This window comes from Anser cygnoides, chromosome 2, assembly GCF_040182565.1.
Source record: "Anser cygnoides isolate HZ-2024a breed goose chromosome 2, Taihu_goose_T2T_genome, whole genome shotgun sequence".
NCBI lineage: Eukaryota > Metazoa > Chordata > Aves > Anseriformes > Anatidae > Anser > Anser cygnoides.
In genome coordinates, this window is record NC_089874.1 from 88,705,654 (window position 1) to 88,730,073 (window position 24,420).

General features: G+C 37.7%; 1 protein-coding gene across 5 annotated transcripts in view; it reads right to left on the minus strand.

The window, feature by feature from the left end:
* Positions 1 to 205: 205 nt before the first annotated feature.
* Positions 206 to 24,420, minus strand: part of TENT4A (terminal nucleotidyltransferase 4A) — a 60,406-nt gene continuing 36,191 nt past the window's right edge. The window contains exons 9-13 of one of the 5 annotated variants that reach the window (XM_066992583.1): positions 24,236 to 24,336; positions 23,805 to 23,977; positions 12,157 to 12,315; positions 9,530 to 9,688; positions 206 to 2,438 (exon numbers count right to left, since the gene is read on the minus strand). In XM_066992583.1, coding sequence (XP_066848684.1) covers positions 2,259 to 2,438; positions 9,530 to 9,688; positions 12,157 to 12,315; positions 23,805 to 23,977; positions 24,236 to 24,336 — 772 coding nt within the window. In that variant the 3' untranslated portion in view covers positions 206 to 2,258. The remainder of the gene's footprint in view (positions 2,439 to 9,529; positions 9,689 to 12,156; positions 12,316 to 23,804; positions 23,978 to 24,235; positions 24,337 to 24,420) is intronic. The other 4 variants (XM_048076372.2, XM_066992581.1, XM_048076373.2 and 1 more) reach the window with 4 other exon arrangements.

Below are 24,420 nucleotides of genomic sequence, written 5' to 3' on the forward strand. Positions count from 1 at the left end.
CAACTATGAAACCAACAGCCATACTCATTGCTCCCTTTATAAACACAAAGAACAGTGAGCAGAGAGTGCCCATCCACCTTCCAAGCTCGTTCTGAAGATGCCTGGCATTTACACTGAAGCTGATGTTCAAAGCACCTGTCAAACAATGGGATAAGGTCAAATATTACTTCATCCATTACATTTTTCATAAAGATATACAGAAGAGTGACTGGTCTCCAAAGTTTATTAAAAATCAAAGAATAGAAAACTTTACATAAAAATATGTCAATTTTAGCTTCCACATAGTTGTCCACACAAAAAATTTAAACATGATTTTTTTAAACCTGTAGCACATAACCACAGTGATAGCCAGGCCAATTTATTTGGTTCACCATGACTGAAGTGTTACATGATACCACTTTTCAAATGAATTTTGCTTTAAAATGGACGCTAGTATAAGACACCAACTAAAGCCTTTGAAGGCTCTTTAATGTAGTTATGCTCAATATTGCTAGTGTGTGAAGACTAAGCAGTACAGGCTCATGTAACAGCCCTTAGATATTATTTATGAATCAGCTCACAATTTTTATTTTTATTTAAAATTGTGATGAATCTGAGCATTAAGACAAACTTTTTGCAAACAGATATGCACTACTCTACTTTGGAATGTTGCCCTCTCTCCCCTCAAAGACCTGTTTTGTTCAACAGATTCAGTAATAACATGAACTACTTCTGCTTCAAAGGCATACAGCGTATTAAAAAGCTTCATGCTTGACACCTCATTTTAATAGTCAGATATCAGTTTTAAAACCACCTGTATCTGTACACAGTATAGATGTCCTGTTAACAGGATTCTTCAGCCTTCTCTGCTAATGGATTTATAGAACTGATCTGTAGTTTTCTGTATAGTTTAAGAACTTTCATTAAAAAAATGGGAAGTCAGAGGGCGTGAGATGTGACCTACTCCCAGGACAACTGTGGTGCTTTAAAAACTCAGGGTTAGGCAGGATGTACATTTTTCAAAAAGTTAAAGACAGTGTTTGTCATGGCAATACACACTTGCATAGTATACCTGTATGCATCTGTAAATTAAGTGCCAGCCACTCATACTGTGTACAACACTGGGCTGTGCTCTCCTGCAATACATTAAAAGATACTTCTCATAATGCTTAGAGCAGCTGAAGTACTTTTTATATATTTGCTCTTAACAGAACTAATGCATACTGCTATACAGATTCCTTAATGGAATCAACATATTTCCTTTCTCCACATTCCTTAAGCCGGGTACCTCTGTTTAATAACGTTGTTTGAACCCAAACATTAACAGGTTACATTACTAAAATGCATCAAAGCGTGTAGTTCACAGCTTTTTAATTTCACATCAGGACTTGAACCAACCTTCCCCCCCTCCCCAAAAGTTTTCTTTCTGGTACTAAGAATGCTGGATTTGTTGTCTAGTAAAAGGAGTAAAATTAAAACTCATTGGTCAGAGCAAGACAACTGATAGAGGCCAGACAATGAGCTAAAAAACATAGGGTCGAAATGCTTTGGAGCGTAATACCTTCTTAAAACCATAAGCCAAATCGCACTTTCATTGTGAATCGAGAAGCCTCAAATATTACCAAATGTCATGTTTGTAACACTGCTCAGACAACCTGCCAAAACTATGAACCCAACTTAGATAATGCAACCTGGGAAAGGATCTGTAAATTAAAAAACTTCTTCCCCTTAAATATAACTTATGTGACAATATGAAATTAAATTAAAAATTCCAAGTTATTGCACAAATTATACCTCCAATATTTACAGAGCAAAAAATTCCGAACTTTGAAACAAACAGGAGAGCAGCAAATTTATTTTTATGAATTCCCAACTTGATTTGCTGCAAAGAAAAAGAAAATCCAAGGGGCTGAAGTTTCCTTCACTTCCAAAATAAAAGAAAACAGAACCCACAAAGGAACAGATGTAGCCACAGCAAAAAAAGCTACAGCATTTGTAAATGTCCTTGCAGTTCCATTGTCAGAGCTGCTTCGGCACTGTATGAACCATTGTGGGAAGGCAGAAAAACAAACTTCCACATTTAATAAGGCTTCACAGATAAGCACAACTACTTCTTGAAGATGGACTGAACCACCACACAAAGAAACATGCAAAGAAGTCAGCTGCAGATATTTGGCAACACCAATAAAACGATGTGCTGGACGCTGGTCTCCATCCCCCAAGTCGAGTGGCACTCGCTCAGTTTGTCTGAACAGGGAAGGTCATTTTGGCATCTGCCATTATCTGCTCAGACTAATAGGCAAACTGTCTCTGTGTTTTTTTCTTCTCCATATATTACGATTGTACTGGTGGTGTCCTCTGTTACCAACTGGTTGCCTCATGCCTCCACTGCTGACAGGGCTGTAGCTGTTGCCTTGATTATGAGTTCCTTTCATAGAAAACTTCATTCCACTGTGCTGCTAAAAAAAAAAAAAAGATTCACTCAGTTTAGGCATACAAACAAACGAAACAAAGCACATATCAGTAGTATTTCCTCAACACACATCATTCCCACTGAACATCGCTTGACACAACTGATCTTTCCATGCTTGTCTAGTTTTAGCTACTCAAGTCCAATGGCACTAACAGCTTAAGTGTTTTCTGAAGTAAATGCCCTGCAAATGAAAATGTAGATTTAAAAGCATCCTTAAAAACCTTTCATCTCAGTATGAAATATGCTTCACCCTTCTAAAAACACAGGCCTTCCACATTAAACACTAATTGTGACAGTTGTGTCTATTTTAAAGATTCTTAGCAAGAGCATGACTAAGTGAAATATCCAATAAGACTTTCAGGAACATTATCATTAAGGAACACAGGAGCATGATCACATGAGCTGATGCAGACAAAGGACAAGCTCATTCTGCCAATAATCTCACTGAGCTACAGGTAACTAGCTATGGCTTGTAAGCAGCTGGGACTATTCTGATAAATCGTCCCAGTCTGATCCATACCCTATACCCAGACCAAGGCAAAACAATGATCAGGAGTATAGCATGACACTATTTCTTTGGGAGAATCTCCAATAACTTGGAACAGCAACTGCTGAAAATGTTTAATAGCATACATCTACCAAACCATAAAGGTACTACAGTTGTCCCTATCACTTAGCACCACAGTAAGTTGGGTTAGTATTTATGTACTTAAGATAGGTACAAGAGTTTCGAAAGATGAAATTGAAACAGACTTTCCAAACACTTGCAACTTCAATGCAAGCAACTTTTTCTGATGCCTGAAGGAAATAAAGACAATTGACTGCTTTTAACAAAAGCTAATACACCATTTTGTCTACTTTAAGTGGTTTAGCAGGGACACCACAATGCTAACCTGAGGGAACTGCTCAGAATATGAAATATCTGCAGATACTTTATTAACTCACATTTCCAAACAAGTCTGGAGTAGAAAGAGAAATTATGAGAACAAATCATCATTAAAACTATTTAAGGGATAATGCCATACACAGCTTTTTACTGTCAAAGCATAGCTAGAAGAGACACTGAGCATCCAGAAAAAAAGCCAGTGAAGACTAGTGTTGAGAAATAACTGCAGTTAACTGCAGGGCAGTAAAAGAACTCAAACTCTTTTCATTTGTAGGAAGTGCCCCGTGGTGACCTACCTTATCAGCCTCCAATATGCAACTTCTAAAACTCCCAAGACAGACATGCTAAGTGCTTTCCTCAGGCTAGCAACGGTAAAATAATCAAGGATGAAAAGGAAAAGAGATTAAAGAGGAGAATCCTTCATTCTCAGGAGACAAAATTACGCCAAACTTATTTATTGAAGTATGTTGCCAAAATACCTACTAGAAGCTATTTATCAAAGTCAGCAAAAAGAAACTAAAAAAATATATTTAATTTTTGGCAAGTGGTCCTTCAAACTAACACCATTTGTCACATTCTTGTGCAGCAAAATTTTCTAGTTCAGCGTGTACATCTATCAATTATATAAGCAGACAATCAAGCACCTACAAGTATCAAGTAAGTCACTACGATTAAATGAGGTCAAATACTACAAATGATCCTACTACAGTCAAAACACTAAGAACAGCCAGTACTCATCAGTTATTCTTGACTATATGATGAAAGAGAGACATAAGTTCAACTTTGCTATTGTAAAACCAGTATAAAACTGAGTAAAGCAGATACAGAACCTAAGCAAGCCTATCATCTTCAACTGGAAATGAACTATCTAGCAACTCAGTCCTCAATTTGAGTGTTCAGCAAAAAAAATTACTGGGGGTGTGTTGGCAGACAATGCTTCACTCAAATCACGTCAGCCAACCACCACTGCAAATATGATTAATCCCTATCTGCCTGCATCCTGAAAAGAAGTTATATCCTTGGTTTGTTCAAGAGGTAACCAAATGTCCAAATAATTGCTACTAAGCTAGCCAGAAAGCCATCTCTAGCTTTTCATAGAACACTCTGAACATCTTTTTAAGAGCAGAATCTCAATGTTTAATGGCTCCATCAGTTGACAGACAGGTGCTTAAGGAAGAGACATAAGAGGTTCCTGAGTCAACTAAGTACTAAGGTGATAACTTTATACCTAGTGGGTCTCTACTAGCTATCATTCATTAGTTTTTTCTGATTTGCAAAAGCATAATGTGCATCGTCTTTAATTTGAACCTATTAGCTGGTGATTTTTCAGCTCTTGGAGTAATTCATTTCTTGTCATTCTATTTTTTTTTCCATGCTGCTGCTGATTAGCAAGATCTTGACCATGTACTTCCTCATTCTCTTCACCAGGCTGAATCATTCATTTTGTAGAGAATCTATTCCATATTTGATCACCCTTGCCATCCCTTCCCTATTTTTCTTCCATTTGTATTATAACTTTCTTCTAATGTGGGAGGCAAAATTGTACTCATCATTCATGATGTGGGGATGCACATGAATTTTCCTGTGATGTTTTCATTCCCATTCTTTATTCCTAATAATGCCTAAAATCTGGTTTGACAATTAATGCTTTCATGATTTCATACTGAGAATTATCAAAGCAGTTTTCTGCAAAAATGTCAAGATCTCATCTTTGCAACAAACTGTCAGCCCAGGGCATACCACCCTTTGCAAAGAGTTAAAGCATTTCTCTCTCTCTCCTGATGGACCCCTTTGAAAGGTCTTCCGCAACTCTTCTTGGTTGGCCCTGCAGGAGCTTGAGCTTAACTCCACCTGCAAGCTTTGCCACACATTATCCATTGCCTTTTAGATGGTAGACAACATGAGACCCAACACAAACGATGAACTCTATTTACTACGAAGACTTAATCTTATCTTTTACGTCTTAAGTTCATCTCATTAAGGTTATAAAATATATCTAACTAGTTAGATGTTTACAAGACGACATGCTTCTTTCACTATTCCAGAATCTCCGGTAAAGGAAGTTTAATGCCTTGTGGAAATTCCAAGAGACCGTGCCTACTCTTATCCACACATTTCTTGATATCCACATGATCAGGACTCCCATAATCACTGAGACATGGCATGTCTAATCACATGATGGCTAGAAAAAGAGACCCAATAACCAAAGAAAAAGCCCTGTATCTACCATCTGACAGACAAATCTTTACATGTCTTTAGTTTAGATGTTTTGACTTCTTTAGATCTATTTCCCTTGATAGAAGAACATATGACCACTGATTCAACAACATAGATTTTTTTTGTTTGTTTTTGACAAGTATGCTCTAGAACTCAATCTTCTGCAAATAAAAGCTGCTAGATGTAGAGGAAAACTTAAGAAACTTGAGTCTAAAACAAGCTGGGGAAAAACCTGTAACAGGTTAAAAAAGTTTTCCAGATGTTTTAACAGAAATTTAAGAAAAGAGTGTTCCTAGCCTTTACTCCAAATGACAGAAAACCAGTGGATACTGAAAAGCCAGGTAATTATTTGCTAAAGAAACTAAACTTTTCATCTTAAATACTGGCAAATTTACTACATGAAAGTGATGACAGTCAAAGACTCAGTATTCAGTCAGAATTTCTAGCCAAAAGTAAGTCACTGATATTTCAAAAACAACACAAACTACATAATTAACAAAACTGCAGTCTGAACAGTTTCTAAACCTTTTTTTCTGTCATGTCATCTGATAAAATAAGGAGAAAAAAGGAGAGAAAGCAATGGAAATGATGTATCAATAGTCTTAACTTCAGAAGAAATGACATTATGCATACAGCACTCAATTTATAAATAAGAGAAAGCTTAGAAAATAAGCTTAGAAAATAAGTTTAGAAAACCTATTACTATTACATTGTTAATGCTACAAGATTAATGGCCATGACTGAATCCAGTCTGCAGTCAATAGGAATTGTGATCATTCAGCTTGCATATTTCAAAATCGTTTCACATATTTTCTGTGGCATACCACACTTTTTAATGCACCCTTAACATTTTAAGTATCCCCTTAAATACTTTACTATACATCCTCAAAATGTTTCAAAGTTCTTTTCAGTTTCTCACAGTGTTTCCAAACTTTATTTCAGGCATATAGCAAAACCCACAACCCTTATTTTGAGGATTTACATCCACTTTCCCACTGAGCATAGCATCTGGAAACACACTAAAAAGCATTCTGTATGCAGATAAAATTTAACTTCTTATTCTTTATAAAAAACACTGTTCTGCAGAGAAACAAGCTAATATTTTAATCATTAAAACACTACTGATAAACTAAGTACTAGGCAATGGTTCATTAGCCTCATTACTTTCAAGCTAACAAGATCACACAATGTACTTGTACCAGCTACTTGAGCACACTCTTCATCCGTTAAGGTTTATATGGTTTATATTTTTTTAAGCTGAAATATAGCAAAAAAAATTCTAAGCAACTCGTGTAAGAATTGTAATCTGTGGAAATAACGCCCAAAGCACTCAAATATCAGAGATGCTTCCCCTCCTTTTTGACCCCCTTTGGGCCTACTGGCCAATTTCATCATCTCTTATCTCCTAACACCAGGAAACCAAAAGACACAAAGCCACAACGGAATAGTTTATATCAGTCCTTAGCACCTTATCCTACTTTGTGCATTTGCTCTGCCAGTAGCCTGTAAAAACAAAGGGAAGCTTTTGGTTCTCTTTCCCTTTTAACTGGTTAGGCAACTAGTAATCTGGGTAGTTCAATGATAAACTGAGAGATCAGAAGGCCTATTTCCCTGAGTGACTGAGTAAGAGAGTACAGAGTGAAGTTTAATCTGACACACGAAATACAAATACTCTTTGATCTTTTCATGTCAAGTTTCAAAAACTGGAGATTAGTCAAAATAAAACTACCAGAAGACAGAATTCGTACTCTGAGTTTGATACTATCGTAAGATGGCCTGTGTGTTTTCATTTGAATACTTATCATTAAGCAGAACAAGAGATGATAGTATTTTTGTCCCAACTAAAAGCTGAGAAGTGTCAGTAAGGGATTTGTCTTTAAAGGTCTAAAGTACTGCCAGTATTAAGCTAGAAAATCTATTTCAGCGAAAAGGCCCAAAGCACTCTCCAAATGATGAGTTCATGTCAATATGGCAAATAGGAAAGGCAGAGGAAACGTATTCGCAGATATTTAAACCAATCTGACTTGGGGACCAGCCATCTGATTACAGTGACATCGGAAGAGAAAGGTGTGCTAGACAAACAAGAAACAGGTAATAATCCTACATCTTCTTACAGATTCTTTTGGTGGTTGTTCTGGTTGTTTAAATTTATGGTGAACTCCTGTTCCTAGAAACTGCTGTTTAGCCTGTGTCAAGCACTCAGGAAGCAGCCACCACTATAGTGGTGAGACTTTCGGTCATGTAAGCATGGAGGTTGGAAAGAACCTCTGGAGACCATATAATCCAACTTCCGCTATAAGCAGTCTTATAGTAGGTCATCCAGGGTCCAGTTACCTGAATCAGTTTCCATACATGGAAGGATATGACCACATAAGGACTACCCATATAAATACATGACAATCTAAGATAAAATATTTTGAATACTAATTGCAGTTGGACTGCCTCTGAAACTATCATAATTGCCAAACAAAATAACCCCATCAACAATTGTTCTAGGTAAGAGCAAGCTCTGAAGCAAAGTATTTTAGCCAGTGAAGTGCCTATAAGGCTATTAGTGCTCTTTTACATTGCTTTATATGGCCAGACATAAAAAATTGAAAAACATACATTCTTGTAGAAGTAATTTAGATTGTGGTATTTTAGCACCGGCATTAAGATTTCATTTCCTAGTTGTTTTCTGTCCTCCACAAGTGAACTAGCGAATGCTAGCTCAATGCTAGAATAAATAGTGCTCTTGGACAGAACAGACACGCTGGAAGCCATTGCAGCAGAAGGACTGGTGTTCACTATTTTTAGATTTATTTTTTCTAAGATACTTTTGAATCAAAAGACCACTCTTCAGGGAAAAAATTAAACTTGAAAAGTTAAAAAGTTCTGAACAACTACGTTTCTTCTGTCTTCATTAATGACTTTTCAATTGACCAGCAATCCAAGAAGAACAAACTGAACAGAGCTTGTCATCCCAAAATGACATTTCTCCTAATGTGAAGTCACCAATTTTTCTCCCCTCCATTGACCTGGACATGCACACCAATACCTTATCTTCTGCTGAATACCTTATCTTCAGCTAGTTAAGATGAGCCTATTAAAAGTGATATACTAGTATATAGGATGTTACTACCTCTCCAGTAACATCAACTGCAAGAGGAAAGCTATCAACCTAATCCAGTTCCATCATGCTTCAGAAAGTTGCAGATGAAAAGCATACATTTATAATATTCTGTGTAGAATGATTTCAGTTCCCACTTTTGACTGGGCTGGTCACAAACTTTATAGATAAAGAACATTTCTACTACATAATACAAACTTTCACTAAATTCAATGCCGAAAAAATCATCCCATCGCTGTAGATAGCAAGAAAATTCTGATTTAGCATGAATCCAAAGGGCACATCCTTGTCAAGCGAAAGTCACAGAAAATTTCCCAGTTTTAAACATGTACGCATTGTACATGCTAGTAAAGGACAGCCAAGTAACAGAAAACCAAAGAAAATGCTGTAAAACAGTTGTTTTCCAAGACTCCCGGTTGCAACTATGGTCCAAAATTCATTCAACACATTGCCTCTTCACAACCAAGTCAACTCAATGGCAACTTGTTTTGTACCAACAACTGCATGCCTAAAAACTGGATTGTGTTTTGATGTAATTTTGATGAATTTAAGCTCCAAGATACCTCTTCAGAGAAAGTTGTTAAGGAAAAGAACAAACTAGACTAAGCTTGTATTTTATGTGAAGTTTAGCATAAAACAGGAGAAGACTTTAAATGAACTTCAGAAGTTTCAGATCGTACACTCATGAATACTCCATTGCAGACACTAAAATAGCAAAACAAGGTTCTATTGACTTCTCAACGATAGAAAAAAAGTCCTGTTCAAGTAAGCTGTTCCTGCCTAGGTAAGACTCAGCCATAGGAAAGGACAGGTAAAGGGAGAAAAGTCAGATTTATCATTCAGAAGATTAAAACAAAAGGCATGCCTGAAGATACAAATAGCAGCTTGGTAGATGACTGAGGATTGCTGAGGGAATAGCTGGGGAGAGCATGTGATGAACAGCTTTCAAAGACTGTGCCCCTTCTATATTAACCTGCCTGCAAGGAACTAGTGGAACACAAGCAGTATGCACTGCAGTATGACACTAACCTGACCTAAATGAAAGAAAAGGGGTGAAAAAGATTTCTGTGAAGTGCCTAAAATAAATGCTTGTGTAGCAACTACAAAGAATTTGGGTACTGAACTATATAATATGCCATAACTTGATGCTGCTATTACTGAACATTGAAAAAGCTGTTCAGATAAAATTTCTTAGTTATTCATCTAAAGTTCCAACTTTTTAAGCACTTTTGTTGTTGTTGTTTTAAATCTATATTAAGTAGCAGTTGCCATCTCTAGAAATAAAAATCAAACTCACAAGCTGAATGAAAAGTATACCCTTACATCCCAGACTCGAAGTATTTTGACCAGCACCACAGAGTCCAGTTAGAGGTCAGCAACTAGTGGTACATCCCAGCTGTTGATACCAGGGCCAATACTAATTAACAACTTCATTAGTGACCTGGATAATGTGACAGTAACCACCAGCAATTGGAAGGAGTGGCTGATACATAAGAGTGCTGTCATAAGAAGGGAACTTGTCAGGCTAGAGAAATGGGTTGACAGGAGTCTTATGAACTGTAAGTGAAATATTAAACTCTGTCCCTGTGAAGGAATAATTTCATGCACCAGTACACCAGCTGGAAAGCAGCTTGACATGAAAAGACCAGGGATTCCCAGTAGACAAGTTGAACATGAGCCAGCAACATATCCTTGCATCAATAAAGGTCAACAGCACCCCAGGCTGCATTAGGAATGTATGTAGGAGTATGACTGAATGGAGTATGATGAATATGATGAATGTATGTTAGGAGTATGACTGCCAGGTGGAGGGAGATGATCCTTCCCTTCTACTCAGCACTGGTGAGGCCACACCTGGAGTGCTCTGAACAGGTCTGGGCTCCCCAGTACAAGATAGATGTGGACATAGTGAAGTGAGTTCAATCGAAGTCCATGAAGATAAGACACTGAAACATTTGTCATACATGGAAAGGACAACAGAGCTGGATTATTTAGCCTCAGGAAGAGCTCAGGGCAGGAGGGATCTTACAGGTGAGTCTAAACAGCTAATGAGGGGCTGTAAAGTAGATGAAGCAACACTGTTCTCAGTAAGAGTGCCCAGTAAAAGAACAAGGAGCAGTGGGCTTAAGCAGAAATACAGGACGTACCACATAAATTTAAGGTTAAACTTGTTAAATGCAAGCATGATCAAACACTGGAACAGGTTGCCTGGAGGGAAACTGAGGAGTTCCCTGAGGAGTCCTCATCCTTGGAGATATTCAAAACCTGACTGGACAACACCGTAAGCAACCTGCTCTTTTGATCAGGTGGATTGGTCTAGATGACTTCAATGCCCCTTTCAGCCTCAACTATTCTGTTATTTCTCAAATATCTGAGAAATCTCAAAACTGAAACAGATACATCTTGTGTCATGTCCCCTCCCTGAAAGCATTCAAGGCCAGGCTGAATGGGGCTTTGTGCAACCTTATCTAGTGGAAGGTGTCCCTGTCCACGGCAGATGGATTAGAACTAGATGATCTTTAAGGTCCCTTCCAATTCAAACCATTCTATGACTATGACCAAAATGTCAAGGCAGTTGTGAATCAGATCAAAAAAACAAGGTTATTAAATTAAAAATATCCTGGTCCTACAATCTCACAAACTGCAGCAGGAGGATTGAGAGATCAGGTTTTTGCATGATCAAAATTAATGTCAAAAAGTAACTCGTTTCCTTATCATAGGCAACGTACTACCCACAGCTTGCACTAAAAGTTCATGAGGCACCTCTTTTGACTAGTAGTTTTAATAATCAAAAATGAGAGAGTATTTTCCCATAGACAGAAGCACCACGGCCGTCAGGAAAAATTGAGGACTTTTCTTATCCTTTCACTATAATGGATGCATTAGCTAAAATACCAGTTAGATAGCACACAGTATCCCTGCACATTTAAGCACATTTAATATTTGGGTAGAATTCTTGGACACATGCCTACATTTTTTTTGTTCTCCCCTTAAAACATACTACAAAAAGTTACAGGTATAGTCAGATCTGTTCTAGCCATTCAAAATCAAGGCCACTAACCACACCTAAACAAGTCAGAAATATTTCTTCAGACTCAAACACTAGCTTACAGATGTACCACCTATGAGAAGCTTCTGTTTTAAGAACAGGAGGTTAAACAGCCTAGAAATCTGCAAATATCCCACTAGTTTAGGCACCATGAGTCTCAAATACAGCTTAAAGAGAGATGTCTAACACACTCCAAACAACATTCCTAGGTGTCAGTGAGCTGTGGAAGGGCTCCAAAAATCTCAAATACAAACATTTCCCACCCAGCCTTCTCCCCGCACTTCTGACATGGCAGGTAAGTTTTATGGTTACAAGAGATTTTGCACATGCTATATGAAGAATATCTTCAGAGGTTTTTAGACTGTCAGCACAGCACAAATGATCTACACTTCTGACTGGATCACTTCCTCAAGAAAAAGTTGCTCCATTTTGTTGGCTCATACCTGATTACTGGCGGCCATTATCAAGGTTCTCGAAGGCGCGGATTGGGGTTTACCACTTGGCATAGGCAATACGGGTGGTAAACTGGCCATAAGTTGAGTCGGTGCTTGCAGACTGAACTGGTAAACATTAGGAGCTGTGCAAGGTGGTGTATCAGAATCCTTTTGGCAGAGAAAAAGGGGAAAAGAAAAGCAACTTTACAGAAAGTACAGCATATACAGACTATGCATGTGAAAATGCAGCCAAATATCAACTCATGTGAATACTGTAAAGTTTAAGATTTTTTTCAGTGGTAAAAAATAAAATACAAGCCAGCACTATGTTTATTTTACACATCTAGCAAAAGTTTAATTAAGCCTGCATCAAGGAGACAATGTCAACAGGCCTATGGCAATCGTAGATCAGTTCCAGCCAGCTCAAACTGAAGCCAAATAAAATCTCTTCAACCAAATTAGAATTAAAAGGCGGGAACTAAGGCTGGAGAAAAATGTAACAAGAATGGTGACACTGTTAGTGGTACAATGACTACAATTTCAGCTGTCATGACAGAATGAGTACTCTAAAGAGTGTTCTGGATTGTACTTATCCATACAGCAAAGTTACTCACTGTAATTGTTATACTCTCCCATTCTACCCAGCAACAGCAAAGTTAAGGCTCCACCTACCAAGAAACAAGGAGATTATGGTCTGCTAGTCAAGACTAATATGTAAGCACCAGTTACCCACTCAACCGCTAGTTAGGACTTCTGTTCTCATCACTTTTCTTTGGAAGTCTGCATAATTTGGGGGGGGGGGGGGGGGGGGGGGGACGACAATACACAATACTGATGTAGGATTATGGAAAGAAATATTGTAACGGAAACTTATTACTAGGTTTCTTATTCTTCCTTCCAGCCTGACCAACAGCAATTACACATGCTTCATAAGCAGAGTCATACTGATGTTAACACTACGTGTCTGGAGTACTCAACACCCATGACCAAGGAGCTAAGCACAAGTCTCGGAGTTTTCATATTTCAGTAGTTCCTGTAAACACCAAACTGACTACCTCAATTCTTAAGTGACCAATTATGTCTTAAATTGAGAAACTTGAAGACTACAGCCTTTTAATACAACTCTGAACACAGACCTTTTAAGTGTTTTTAAACCTTAACACAATTGTAATAAAAAGGTACATTTCCCTACCTTTTACTGCTGTTTTCTGCTGTTTTTTACTTTCTTCCCTCCTTAACTCCAAAGTATTCTGAGCTTGAAAATAATGGAAAGACTCATCTCTTAGCAAGAGACACTTGACTCATTAGCAGTTTAGGAGTTAGCAAATTAAAAGACATTATTGACTCAGATCATCAAGGATGATGAACTGATCATCAATCTGATGTTAAGTGATTACTGAAATATTCTACCTCTGTTCCTCCAACAATTGATTGCTTGGAAGCAAGAACTCTTCGCTTAAAACCAAGCAAACATTAAATAGATGTCAATTACTAATACTTGCCCTCCTATGGCTTTGCAAATGAGATTCTTCAGTTAAAAGAACAGGCTGTCTAGGAAACTATTTTAAAGAACACGAACAAGAAAATATTTTAATGCTCTCTTGGGGAAAACACAAGATCATTTAAGACACGCTGATAGTTGTGAATACTAAGCAGCTGAAACAACAAATTACTAGAGAGCAAAACTTACATCCTAACTGAATTCCCACAGTAGAAACAGCCCTTGGTAGTAGTATCAGCTATTAGAACAATCACTTCTTCATTGGTCCATATAAAGTTGTGCTCTCTAAAAACTAAGTTATAGAAAGGAAGGCAGAGAAAGGATCTGCTCTCCCAAGCTCAACTGGTGGTAAAAGTCACTGCATGACTTTGTGAAGTGCTTTGATATTTGCATCATGAATGCACTGAAAAGACAGACCATACAGGTAATAAGAATCTGGGCAGAAATTTAATTCTTATTTATGAGAAGAGATGTTTACCATTTAATATGTTCAGAGTGGACAACTACATGCTGTAGCAGTATTCAAAAAATTTAGCTTAGTTGCACATGCAAAGCAAAGTGCCTGGAAGAGCTAGCAATTTTTTGCCCTCATCCTACAAAAAGATTAACCAGACTAAGGTCTCTACAAAGAAGTTTATCACGTAATTAGTTAATAGTGTTTTCAGAATTAGGTACAGGGGCAAAAACTTATGATTTCTAAGCTGATTTTTTTTTTATACCCTACTTGTCAGGAAGCTATTAAAAATTTTACAAAATGAGGGAAAAGAGGCATAGTCATATTTGATCAACTTGTGAGAATACACATAGTAGCCATTAGTGAACAAATAAGGGGGGGAAGGGATCTTACTGTCTACCCAAGTCAATGCATTAGCTTCTGTGACGCAACCTTTGCAAAACTGACCCAGCAGCAGTTTCACTCTCTCCAAAGAGCCTCCTCTATCTTTTGCTTAGGTGCCATTAGGCCCTTGGAAGAATCACAAAGAAATCTTAAATGGGAAGTGTCCCATATGGGCAGTTTTCTGAAATTCTCCAGCACGGAAGCAGCAACAGATGAAAGAAGAGTCACATGGTTTAACTGGGACTACATAACCTTTGGTACAAGGCAGCTTGTGTTGCTTTCTTATAATTTTGTAACAGGTACATTCTTCTGCCTCAGTGCTATTTACTGAGACATATCCCATTCACCTAGACTATATTCCCATTTTTAGGTCATCTTAGATAGCTAATAGAATTACTATAGGAATCTGACAGGCCAACTTACCAGCATCAAAATCCTTTTCTAAAGCAGAGCGTTACCTTTCTTCCTCAAGGACTAACCTTCATGATCAAAACTCATTTTCACATTCATCACCTACACTAAGGGATCAAGTCTTACTTGGTCTTCTGGACAGAACTCTTCAGTGTAATGCACAATCCTGAAGCATTACGCAAGCACAGAAACCTAGAAGTAAACACTCAACGCTTCATATTCACTTTGGGAAGACAAACCTCTGAGCCTAACCAGCATAACGGCTACAGAGATGACACTAAAAATATGCATGTAAAATAAAGGGATAAGATCCCTCTTTATTGCTTTTAGCAAGTTAGATAGGGATGAAGCTACAATGGCTGTACTAAGGGTGTACTAAGAGCCCAGATACGTTGCTGATCTCCTGAATACTACTATGAAGGCCAATCAGATCCCCTCACCCTGTAAGGAAAATACCTAAAAAGATGCTTTTGGAAACACAGACTGCCAGGGAAGTCTCTAGAAATTTACTGGAAAGTTTTCATTTAAAAAACAACTCTTCAAATCAATTTCAACTTCTTAAGAACGCAGTATCCAGAAGGAAGATTTCTACTATTCATAATCTTGATTAATGAGGACTCTTCAATTTACCTCACTTTTGGTAAGAAGGTACAGTATAGAAGAGTCCTGGAATTGCAAATGTTACTGATGAATTCACATTTAACCACAACTTGCTTGAGTAACATGATCCCCAGCTTTCTGTCTAGACAGAAACTGAAACAAGAATCATATCAAAGATGAAGAACTGAAGCAATCTTATAAAGCAAAAAAGCAAACTTCCTGACAGTAGGAGAGAACAATTTTGTTGTTGTACAGAATGCACCTCCCCTTTTAATGTCCCAGGATTTCATTAGCAAGAGAATATTTACTTTTAAGAGTCCCTTACTAACTAGGTCTTGCCATAAGAGCTTATTTAAATTTCATTTATAGCTCAAGGCTTAAGATACAAGGTAAAGTTTATAGGTACACCCATCCATCAGCATAATAGTTTGCTTTCCTCTAATTTCACATGCATTCAATTATACTCACAAGTATCGTTTTCATATGTTTAGAATCATGGAAAAGCCTTCTGCTTTGTTTCATGATACAGTCAGTCAATTCTAACTTCCCAAGAGCTACTATTTTAGAAATTTCAGATTTCCAAGATGTCTTTTAAAGTTACAGTGGTCAAACAAGATTTGTGTGTGTTTTGTTTTTTTTTTTTGCTTGTTTGTTTTTAAATTGCCCAGAGATAGAAGTCTGTAGCTATCCTAGAAGTCAATATTCAGAAATCAAAAGCATAACAAAAGAATGCAAGTTTCTTGCTAGTGTGAAAAATTTGGGCTGTCCCCTCTACACATCTGAGCATGAACTACAGAGATCTTGGCAAAGATGTTCTTATGGCTCCCATTCTCCAACCTTCTCCCACTAGTTAAATTTCTTTTCTTTCCCACAACATTCAGGAACTGGAAGCTGTGAGAACAATTGCTACTCCAGTAAAAATTGTTCTATCTTTGAAAATAAAGGAACTGAAAGTGAGAGAATTGGTGCCTACAGTTTACACTTTACACTGAACAGATTTTTCCACATGCTCCTCTCAATGTGCAGTTTTAACAGTACAGTTGAAGTGATTTAATACATAACTGCTGTCATTCTTACTTCTTTCACCTCTTCTTTTGTTGTTGCTTTCTCCATTGTATCTGCATTAGTATCTGACATTATGAGCCAATTCACAGGTGAGCCACAGAAAGCGCAATCTCCTTTTTTTTCTAGCTTTACCTTCTGAATAATCTCACCAGAAGGTTAGGCGAACACCAGTGAAAGAAAACAGGAGCAGCTACTGAATTGAATCAGCCCTAGCAAGAAGATCTAACTAGCGGATTGGCTCAGCAATGAAACACTACACTCCTTAGAGCAGAAACTAACACCAGAAAACTTCAGACATTTCACGTAAGTTCAGGCAACAGAAGCAAAACCTCAATGCACACTCTTTGTTTGAATGGTTTTAGCCCAGCATACTTAACTCTGCTTGACAAACCAACATACTTCCACCAAGGTGATTTCATGGATTTTACACCCCCATCCCATTTCTTTCATGCCAGCTTGTGCCATTTCCCTTTTTGGTAGGTGGAGCCATAACTTTAGTAAACTGGTATAATAAAGTAGAATGGAGATGAACAAAATTTCTATGTCTACAGCAGGTCACAGGATAGTGAATTTGCATCAATGAAGTTGCACCATTTCCATTTGCCAGCCTATGAACAGTACAAAACAGCCTCCAGTAAGATGCAATTGGTTGATTTTTCTGCCTTCATTCAGTTATACTGCATTACAAAAGCAAAATACTTTGGTCATGCTAACAGGAGGGGAAAAAAAGTGAAAGAATAAATACACAACACAAGCAAACTGAAAAATATGCATCCTCCAAAACCATTAGTGTTTGTTTTACAGACAAACAACTAAGAAGTTAAGCTAATTAGCATCTTGAAGATTAAATACAAGCACAGTGCCCCTTTAACCTCACCAAATTATCTTCTGCCAGGTCTGTCAACTTACTGCTTGTTTTTATTAATATTTGCTGTATTTCAAACCAACCATCTTAAACACAACATCCCAAAAACATGTTATTTAAAGCTTCCTTTATTACCCCTAATACTTCCATTTCACAGGCTTTCAGTTGGTCTGTACTGTTAGGAGTACAGTAATATTTCACATTTTGTATGTAAATGTTTTTCAAGCTAGGCATAAAGTTATAAGACTTATTAATGCAAGTTGAACATAGTGTATTAAAATATAAATATTCAATTTAGGTTTTCTTCCATCCTAAATGGCTTTGGCACCTTTTTCAGGTGAGCTAATATTAAAATATGGCAAGAATACAATTAGCCCATGGCATCAAAAAGTAGTCTGAGGGTTTTTGTTTGTTTTTATTAGTGAAGTTGTGTGCTTCCCTTTCCTTACCTCGCTGACATCACAGCAGTAAAATCCAATGTTACTTGCTGATTCACACATTCCCTCTACGCCCTGTGTTGCTTACAGTAAATTAAATCACTTTATAGTTGTGTTCAAAACTGTCTCCTGCAGCGTTGCACAAGTTTAGTCTTACTATGTATATCCACTTGAAGTAAAGACTGTTCAAGCAACTGAGACAGAAGAACTGAAGGAGAGCACCAGACAGTATAAAACAGCACATAAGAATATGGATTAAGAAAATAAGAATATGGATTAAGAAAACCAAAACAAGGTATGGGACAATATGGTGAAAAGGGAAAATAAACAGGCAAGAGCAGCACTGGAAAAATTTGTTCCTCTCTGATCTAGAAGCTACCAGAAGCCTGCACAGCAAGAACAGGGAAAACAGTTTTAAGGGATTTAGGAAGGAAAGGGGGCAGACACTGTTCAAGGTTGCTGACTGCTTTATTTGGAAACTTAAATCTTTCTTGAAAGACTAAAGATTGAGTTGCTTACTTCTTAAGAGATCTTGCGTCCCTTTATTTGTTCAGGAAGGAGAAAGGACAGTAAGGTAAGATATGCATTCTGCCACAAGATGGTCAACTACCCATACACATTTGAATGGTTGTTTCAGTTAGGGCATGAGAATATTCACAGAAGAAGAAAGGTAGAATAAATACATTTGTGCAGCTCCTGCTCTTAGACTGGGAGTTTTTTTTAGGCCACCCCTTCCTGCCCACACATTTTTAATTGGAACTCTACAAATTTAATCCTAGTCATTAAAAGGATTTTCCAAGACTCCAAGAAGAGCTGTTACAGTAGCTGTTTTGAAGTGTCATCAGTGTCTATCCCTCTCCTGCAGATAAGCACATACCTTACACCTGCAAAATTAATCCCTTTAAAAAAGCAACATTTATCAGGACAATGTCATTTTTTTTCCCACCTCTGTCTGAAGAGTGAAATACAACAGCTCCTGTCAATAAGCTGAAATTCACAGCCCTTAACTAACAGAAGAGAGGGGAAATGGTGACACTTCATTAAACACATTGAGCCCAAGTACCAAAAGCCACAAACACTGCACAGCAAGTGACTGTTCCAAAGTCAGCGTGCATCTTGTATGCATTGAGCAGAATGATAGCAATAAGGAGTATCAGTCTTATCAGTCTATTTACAGACTATTCTCAGAACCGTATCTGATCACAGTACTGAATACTTAATACTTGAAGACAGTGAAAAGACACGCTCCACAGAACAGTTAAGGAACTGGTTGGCATATCCACTGACAGGGGCAGAACGGTGGGCAGATCAAGCAGTGACAGTCTGACAAAATGTTATTATAAAGCCTGAACAGCAACTGTTACAGCTAACATGTCAGGAACAGTATGAAAAAACATATGTAAAAGCTCAGAAAGTTAAATAGACTACACAGGTACCTTGTTCACTGGAACTTCCACTATCTTGGCATGACTGTATGGTCTTGAGAATTCCAAATTCTTCATGAAAGAATCTTGTCATAGAAGCCCAAAAGATACCACCAGAAACACTTTGTGATAAGGTGTGTGAGATTTCTGAGATCCAAACTTCTAACCAAACTCTGAGATTGTGCTGGACTGGATCTAAGGTTATGTATCCATTAGATATCAAGAACAGCTTTAAAACTTTCCTATGATCAGTTACATCAGTTACTGATGTGCAGTTACCACTGTTGCACTAAATGCTAAGCTTTATTTGGCACAACAGCATCAAAACTGCAGAGCATATTTAACACCAGGTCATATCAGCCTGAAATGAGGCTGGAGAAACATACCTCTCACTATTTTCACTTGGCAGAAAGTGTTGATCAGGCTGACATTCTCCAGCACAACTCTAGGATTTCCCTGAGCTAATAAAAGGAGACTCTCCACAATGCAACTGGAAATCCAGGTCAGCAGTTGCAGAGTGCATGTCCAGAACAAAAGAACACCCAGGAAAAAGTAAACTTCATTTTCAAGAAGAATTTGGTTACTGCTCAAGTTCCCAGACCAATATCTGCAACTAGCCAGAGCTGGCAGAGAGGCAAACACAAACATAGCTCACTTCATCAAGTTTCAGGTTCCCATAGCAGTCACTAACTCAGTAAGAAAGTTAAAATGAGACTTCCTGATGCCAGATGCTTATTTTATATTGTGGAGCAGATTGACTTGTGCTCCCATAGAGAAGAAGCTCAGACTTTGCGCTGTCTTTAATGGCAAAGATATTTATAAAGCATCTTCAAAGGAAGATCTATGTACAACCAGCAGAATTATTCACTTCAACATTTGTTGGGAATGTGTAGTATTTTGAAACTTACCTGTGGGCAAGAGTAAGAGCGGAATACATGCTGCCTTTTTACCAGGGCAGCATATGCTATTTTAAATACCTGCACAGCAGAATCCTTCATTCAGAAAAAGACATACTGCACAGATCAGTTTGATAATTGAGAGAAGCCAGAAAAAAAACGTGCAGCCAAATATGTTCTGATAACCAGATTCTTTATGTTCATAGGTTCATTTCCAGTGTTCCTCATTTTGCTCCTGCTTAGTTCGTTGATAACATTTACACTGTACACAGAGCTGAGATAATAGAATGGGAACTTCAGTACTATTTTACAGTGAAGTATATTAGGAGTGTCAGTGAGAGTTAGAGGCTTGTATTGACATGAGTAGTATGACAAATCCATAAACTGAACAGCTCTCTCTGATAGCAAGAGGGATATCAGAAGTCATATTTCACTACTAAGCAGGCTTCAATCTGAAATTCACTGCACCTTATGAAAGCTTTTTCTTTAAATGACGGATTTCACTTTTTGCTAGGACTTTTATGAAAGACAAAGCAACTAGAATTTCATCAGCCAGACATTGCTAGCCTAAGGCATTTTGTAAGTAGCTTTTGCTTCCTTAGAAAATCCTTAAAAGATTATTTTTGAAAAAAATATGGTTTAGTCTCATTAGGTCCTGTTCTTAGTTTTGGGCCCTGTAGACTGGCAAGCTAGTCCTGGACCTGCAGAGATAAAAGGAATCATCCTTCTGAACTTGAGACAGTGAATTTGAGAGAGGAAATGCATATACATCTACAATATACACAGAGAGAAAGCTGTCCTTGAAGGCGGCAGTTCTCACACTCCTCAGCAGTACGCAAGCTCTCATCTGAGAGAGGTTATTATCAGTATGGTTCCTGAAGGAAGGAAAGCAGCAGAAGGAACAGAAAGAAGCCTGGGTAGTAGCTTTAAGCTTTTATATCCCTACACTTGATGAGTATGTACAAAATTTGAGGCTAATTTCTAAATGTTATCTCTGATCTACACCAATCCAGCCTCTAGAAAAAAAAATGCTCATTTTTATTAGCCTAATATTGTTCTGCTGCTGGAACAAATCTATAACCCATGTTATCTCAAGTGCCCACAAGGCACCAGAAGCTCTGACTATTCAGCTGCTGAACCGTATTTATGGAGTAAGGGAAAGTCTGTAATGCTGCCAAAACTTCAGTGAAGCAAATCCTTAAAAACCATACAGCACACGGTAATACAACCAATAGCTGTAGATAACATGAGCTACAATTTTTAATAAAAAATTATAGGGTCTCTACTAGCAATACCGCATTGATTTGGTAATGCTTTAATACTTGACATATACTACCAATACCTCTTCCAGGACATATTGATGGGTATATGCAAGGCCTCTAGACTTACGGTCAGCATATAGAGGAATGTGATAGCTGCCGAACGCAGCTGCCTCTGTGCTAGAGTGGATGGCTGTAGTATTTGACTTTCATTAGAAGATGAAGTTCAGAGAGGCAATCTTACTCAGTAACGCCACAAGTAGCCAAGTCTACTTCCTCTTCCTTGACATATAAAAGGAGTTGACTTCTATTATATTGCCAGACAGGTCCCAGCAAGATCAAGGTGCAGCTGATCGCTATGACCAGTCAACTTTCACAGTACAGAACAAAGCAAATACACTCTAATTTGACGTCTAGTCTCTTATAGTTGATACACGTTAAAAGTTAGCCTGCAGTCATGCAAAATACATCTCCAGAAACCATGTCTTGAGGCAGACTGTACTTAAGGGAATAACAGCAACATAGGGATGGTTATCTTGCTATTGAAATAAAATCTTACTTTTGGGGAAGAGGTCAAATTGTCAGCCTAGTATCTCCTCATCCCCTGCACTTGGTTTATAATCTGTATCTTCTCAAGTCTTCAGTATCAAACTTTTAAAAAAGTATTTAACTTTAAATGAATACGGAAACATCCCTGAAGAACAATTCTCCACAAGATCAGATCTAACACCACACGTACCTTTATCAGTGATGCACAATATTCCCTCATTCTGAAACTAGTACCAAAATTCACTGCATCATACCTATTCGCAGCATGCACCAGAAGTCTTAGCACAAATATTATTTCCACACATGCTAGATGTTTCTTTGCTAGAAGTTGTGCATAGAACTATACTAGATCACTCAACAGCGCCTCCTCAACTCCAGCAGAACAGGTTTCTCTTACTGAATTAGGTACAGTTCAGAACTGCTCAACCAGAGCTTGTTCATCCTTACATAACCAAGTAGGATGGACTCGGTGACTTGTCAGAAACCTGCCATTCCACTACAAACTAAGATAATATGCTGGTAGTCTAAAGTCTTAATACTAGTAAATGACCAAGGCTTAAAATAGGAACTGTCACAAGCACACAAGCATAAGGCTATTTTTCTAAAGAGTTGCACTTACATTTACTTTTGGGATACCTAAGGGGAAAGTCCTAACTGTTCACTCCCCCCTAGTTAGGTTTAGAGTGCAAAATATTAAGCAAATATTTGCATTTTCTCATAAAACTTATCTTACAGCAACATCATCTTCACTGACATACTCAAACCAGGAGCACAGCTAACATTATCACTGCCAAGCATCATTCTGCTTTTTTCCCCTCATTTGTCAGATTTTGTAACTTATGCATTTACCATATTTACTGGAGGTGGAAAAGACAATTCAACACAGAAAGTTCAGGAGCATTAAGGAATTACAGAAAGTAACCAGAACATACAGTGAATGCATTTGTCCCTCAAAAGTTTTTTCACTGAATACAATTCCCAACTTGTAATTCAATGTTTGACCAGTTTTTGAAGTCAGTCAAGAAGAAAGTACTTGGACCTCTCTTGGCATCATCCACAGTTACTCACTGTTGTACTTAACTGTCTATCACATCTTCTTCCAACCAACACCTGTACCTAACACAAAGTCATCCAACTGATTTATGAGCGCCTCATGCAATGCAAGTTTGTGCTTTATAATCTCTACAGCCCAACTTTGTTGACTTAAATCTATACCAAAAGAAAACACCTGACAGTCTTAAGACTCTAGGAACAAACCTAGACTACTGTCTGTCTCCTCTTTCAGAAAATTATACTAAGCCTAGCAGTCACTTAAACTGCACTTTCCAACAAGGAAGCTGGTATCAAAACTTTACGTATTAGGGCCTCCTACCACTAAAGGATGAACTGAACGCTTGGCTGAAAACACTATGGAATATTATTCACCTTCGCAGCAAGACACGGTGGTCATATGTTCCATCTGGAGCGTGGGAAGAAAGGACTGGAAATTGTCAATGAGATTTTTCTTGATAGGAAGATCTATGAAGAGATTTCTATTATTCTGCTTAATTAGCTACTGTTAGCCTGGTGCTTTATATCTTATTACATCTAAAGTACTACCACAAAGGGTACCGAAGGTTTAGGATGGAATTAAGACACATTTCATTTAATGAAAAATACTTCATTTCAGTAATTTTTCTGAGCAGAGGAAATTATTAATTTGCTATAGCATCTTAGGGACAGTATCGTATTAACTGTTGTTTTTTTAGTTAAGGTTTTGAATGGCATGATACACTCTGCTTAACAGTTTAACAAATTAAAAAAAAAGCTTACAATGTCACTGCCGGAGAGCGATGATACAGAAGACGCAGATGAGCCAGAGGATAACTGTTGTGTATTAGCTAGTGACAAAGCCAAGCGTTGGTTGTAAGATGGTTCAGAGTCTCTGTTCTGTTGCTGTTCTCCATTGCACGGAGCTATCTGGTCTCTTATTTTCAACCTATTATCTGTTAACAGAAAACATAAGCATCAATCAAGAGCACAGAATACAACGTATGAACCCTGAAGTCTAAACTTCCATTTAACAAGCCAACAAACTGAAGAACAGCCTCAGAAAACATCTTGGATTAGAAAGTTACAAATCCCTTTTACTTTTTCTTTCATACCTGAAATAGCAATTAATTTCTAGGCATGGGTATTTTGAATTGCACCAAATGCAAGAAAAAAATGATTTAGTTGGTTTCAAAGATTTCTGCTATACCTACCAAGTTCAGGTGATAAATTAATTTTGCTCCCCCACTTCTTTTTAATCCAGGCCCTGTAGTCAATCACTTCTTGGGTCACTTTGATGATTCTACCTAATGTGCTAAAAAAATTTTTAAATTAAGTATTAAAGACTGTTGGTTACATACTTGCAAGCATTTCAAAAAGCAATAAAATTACATTAAAT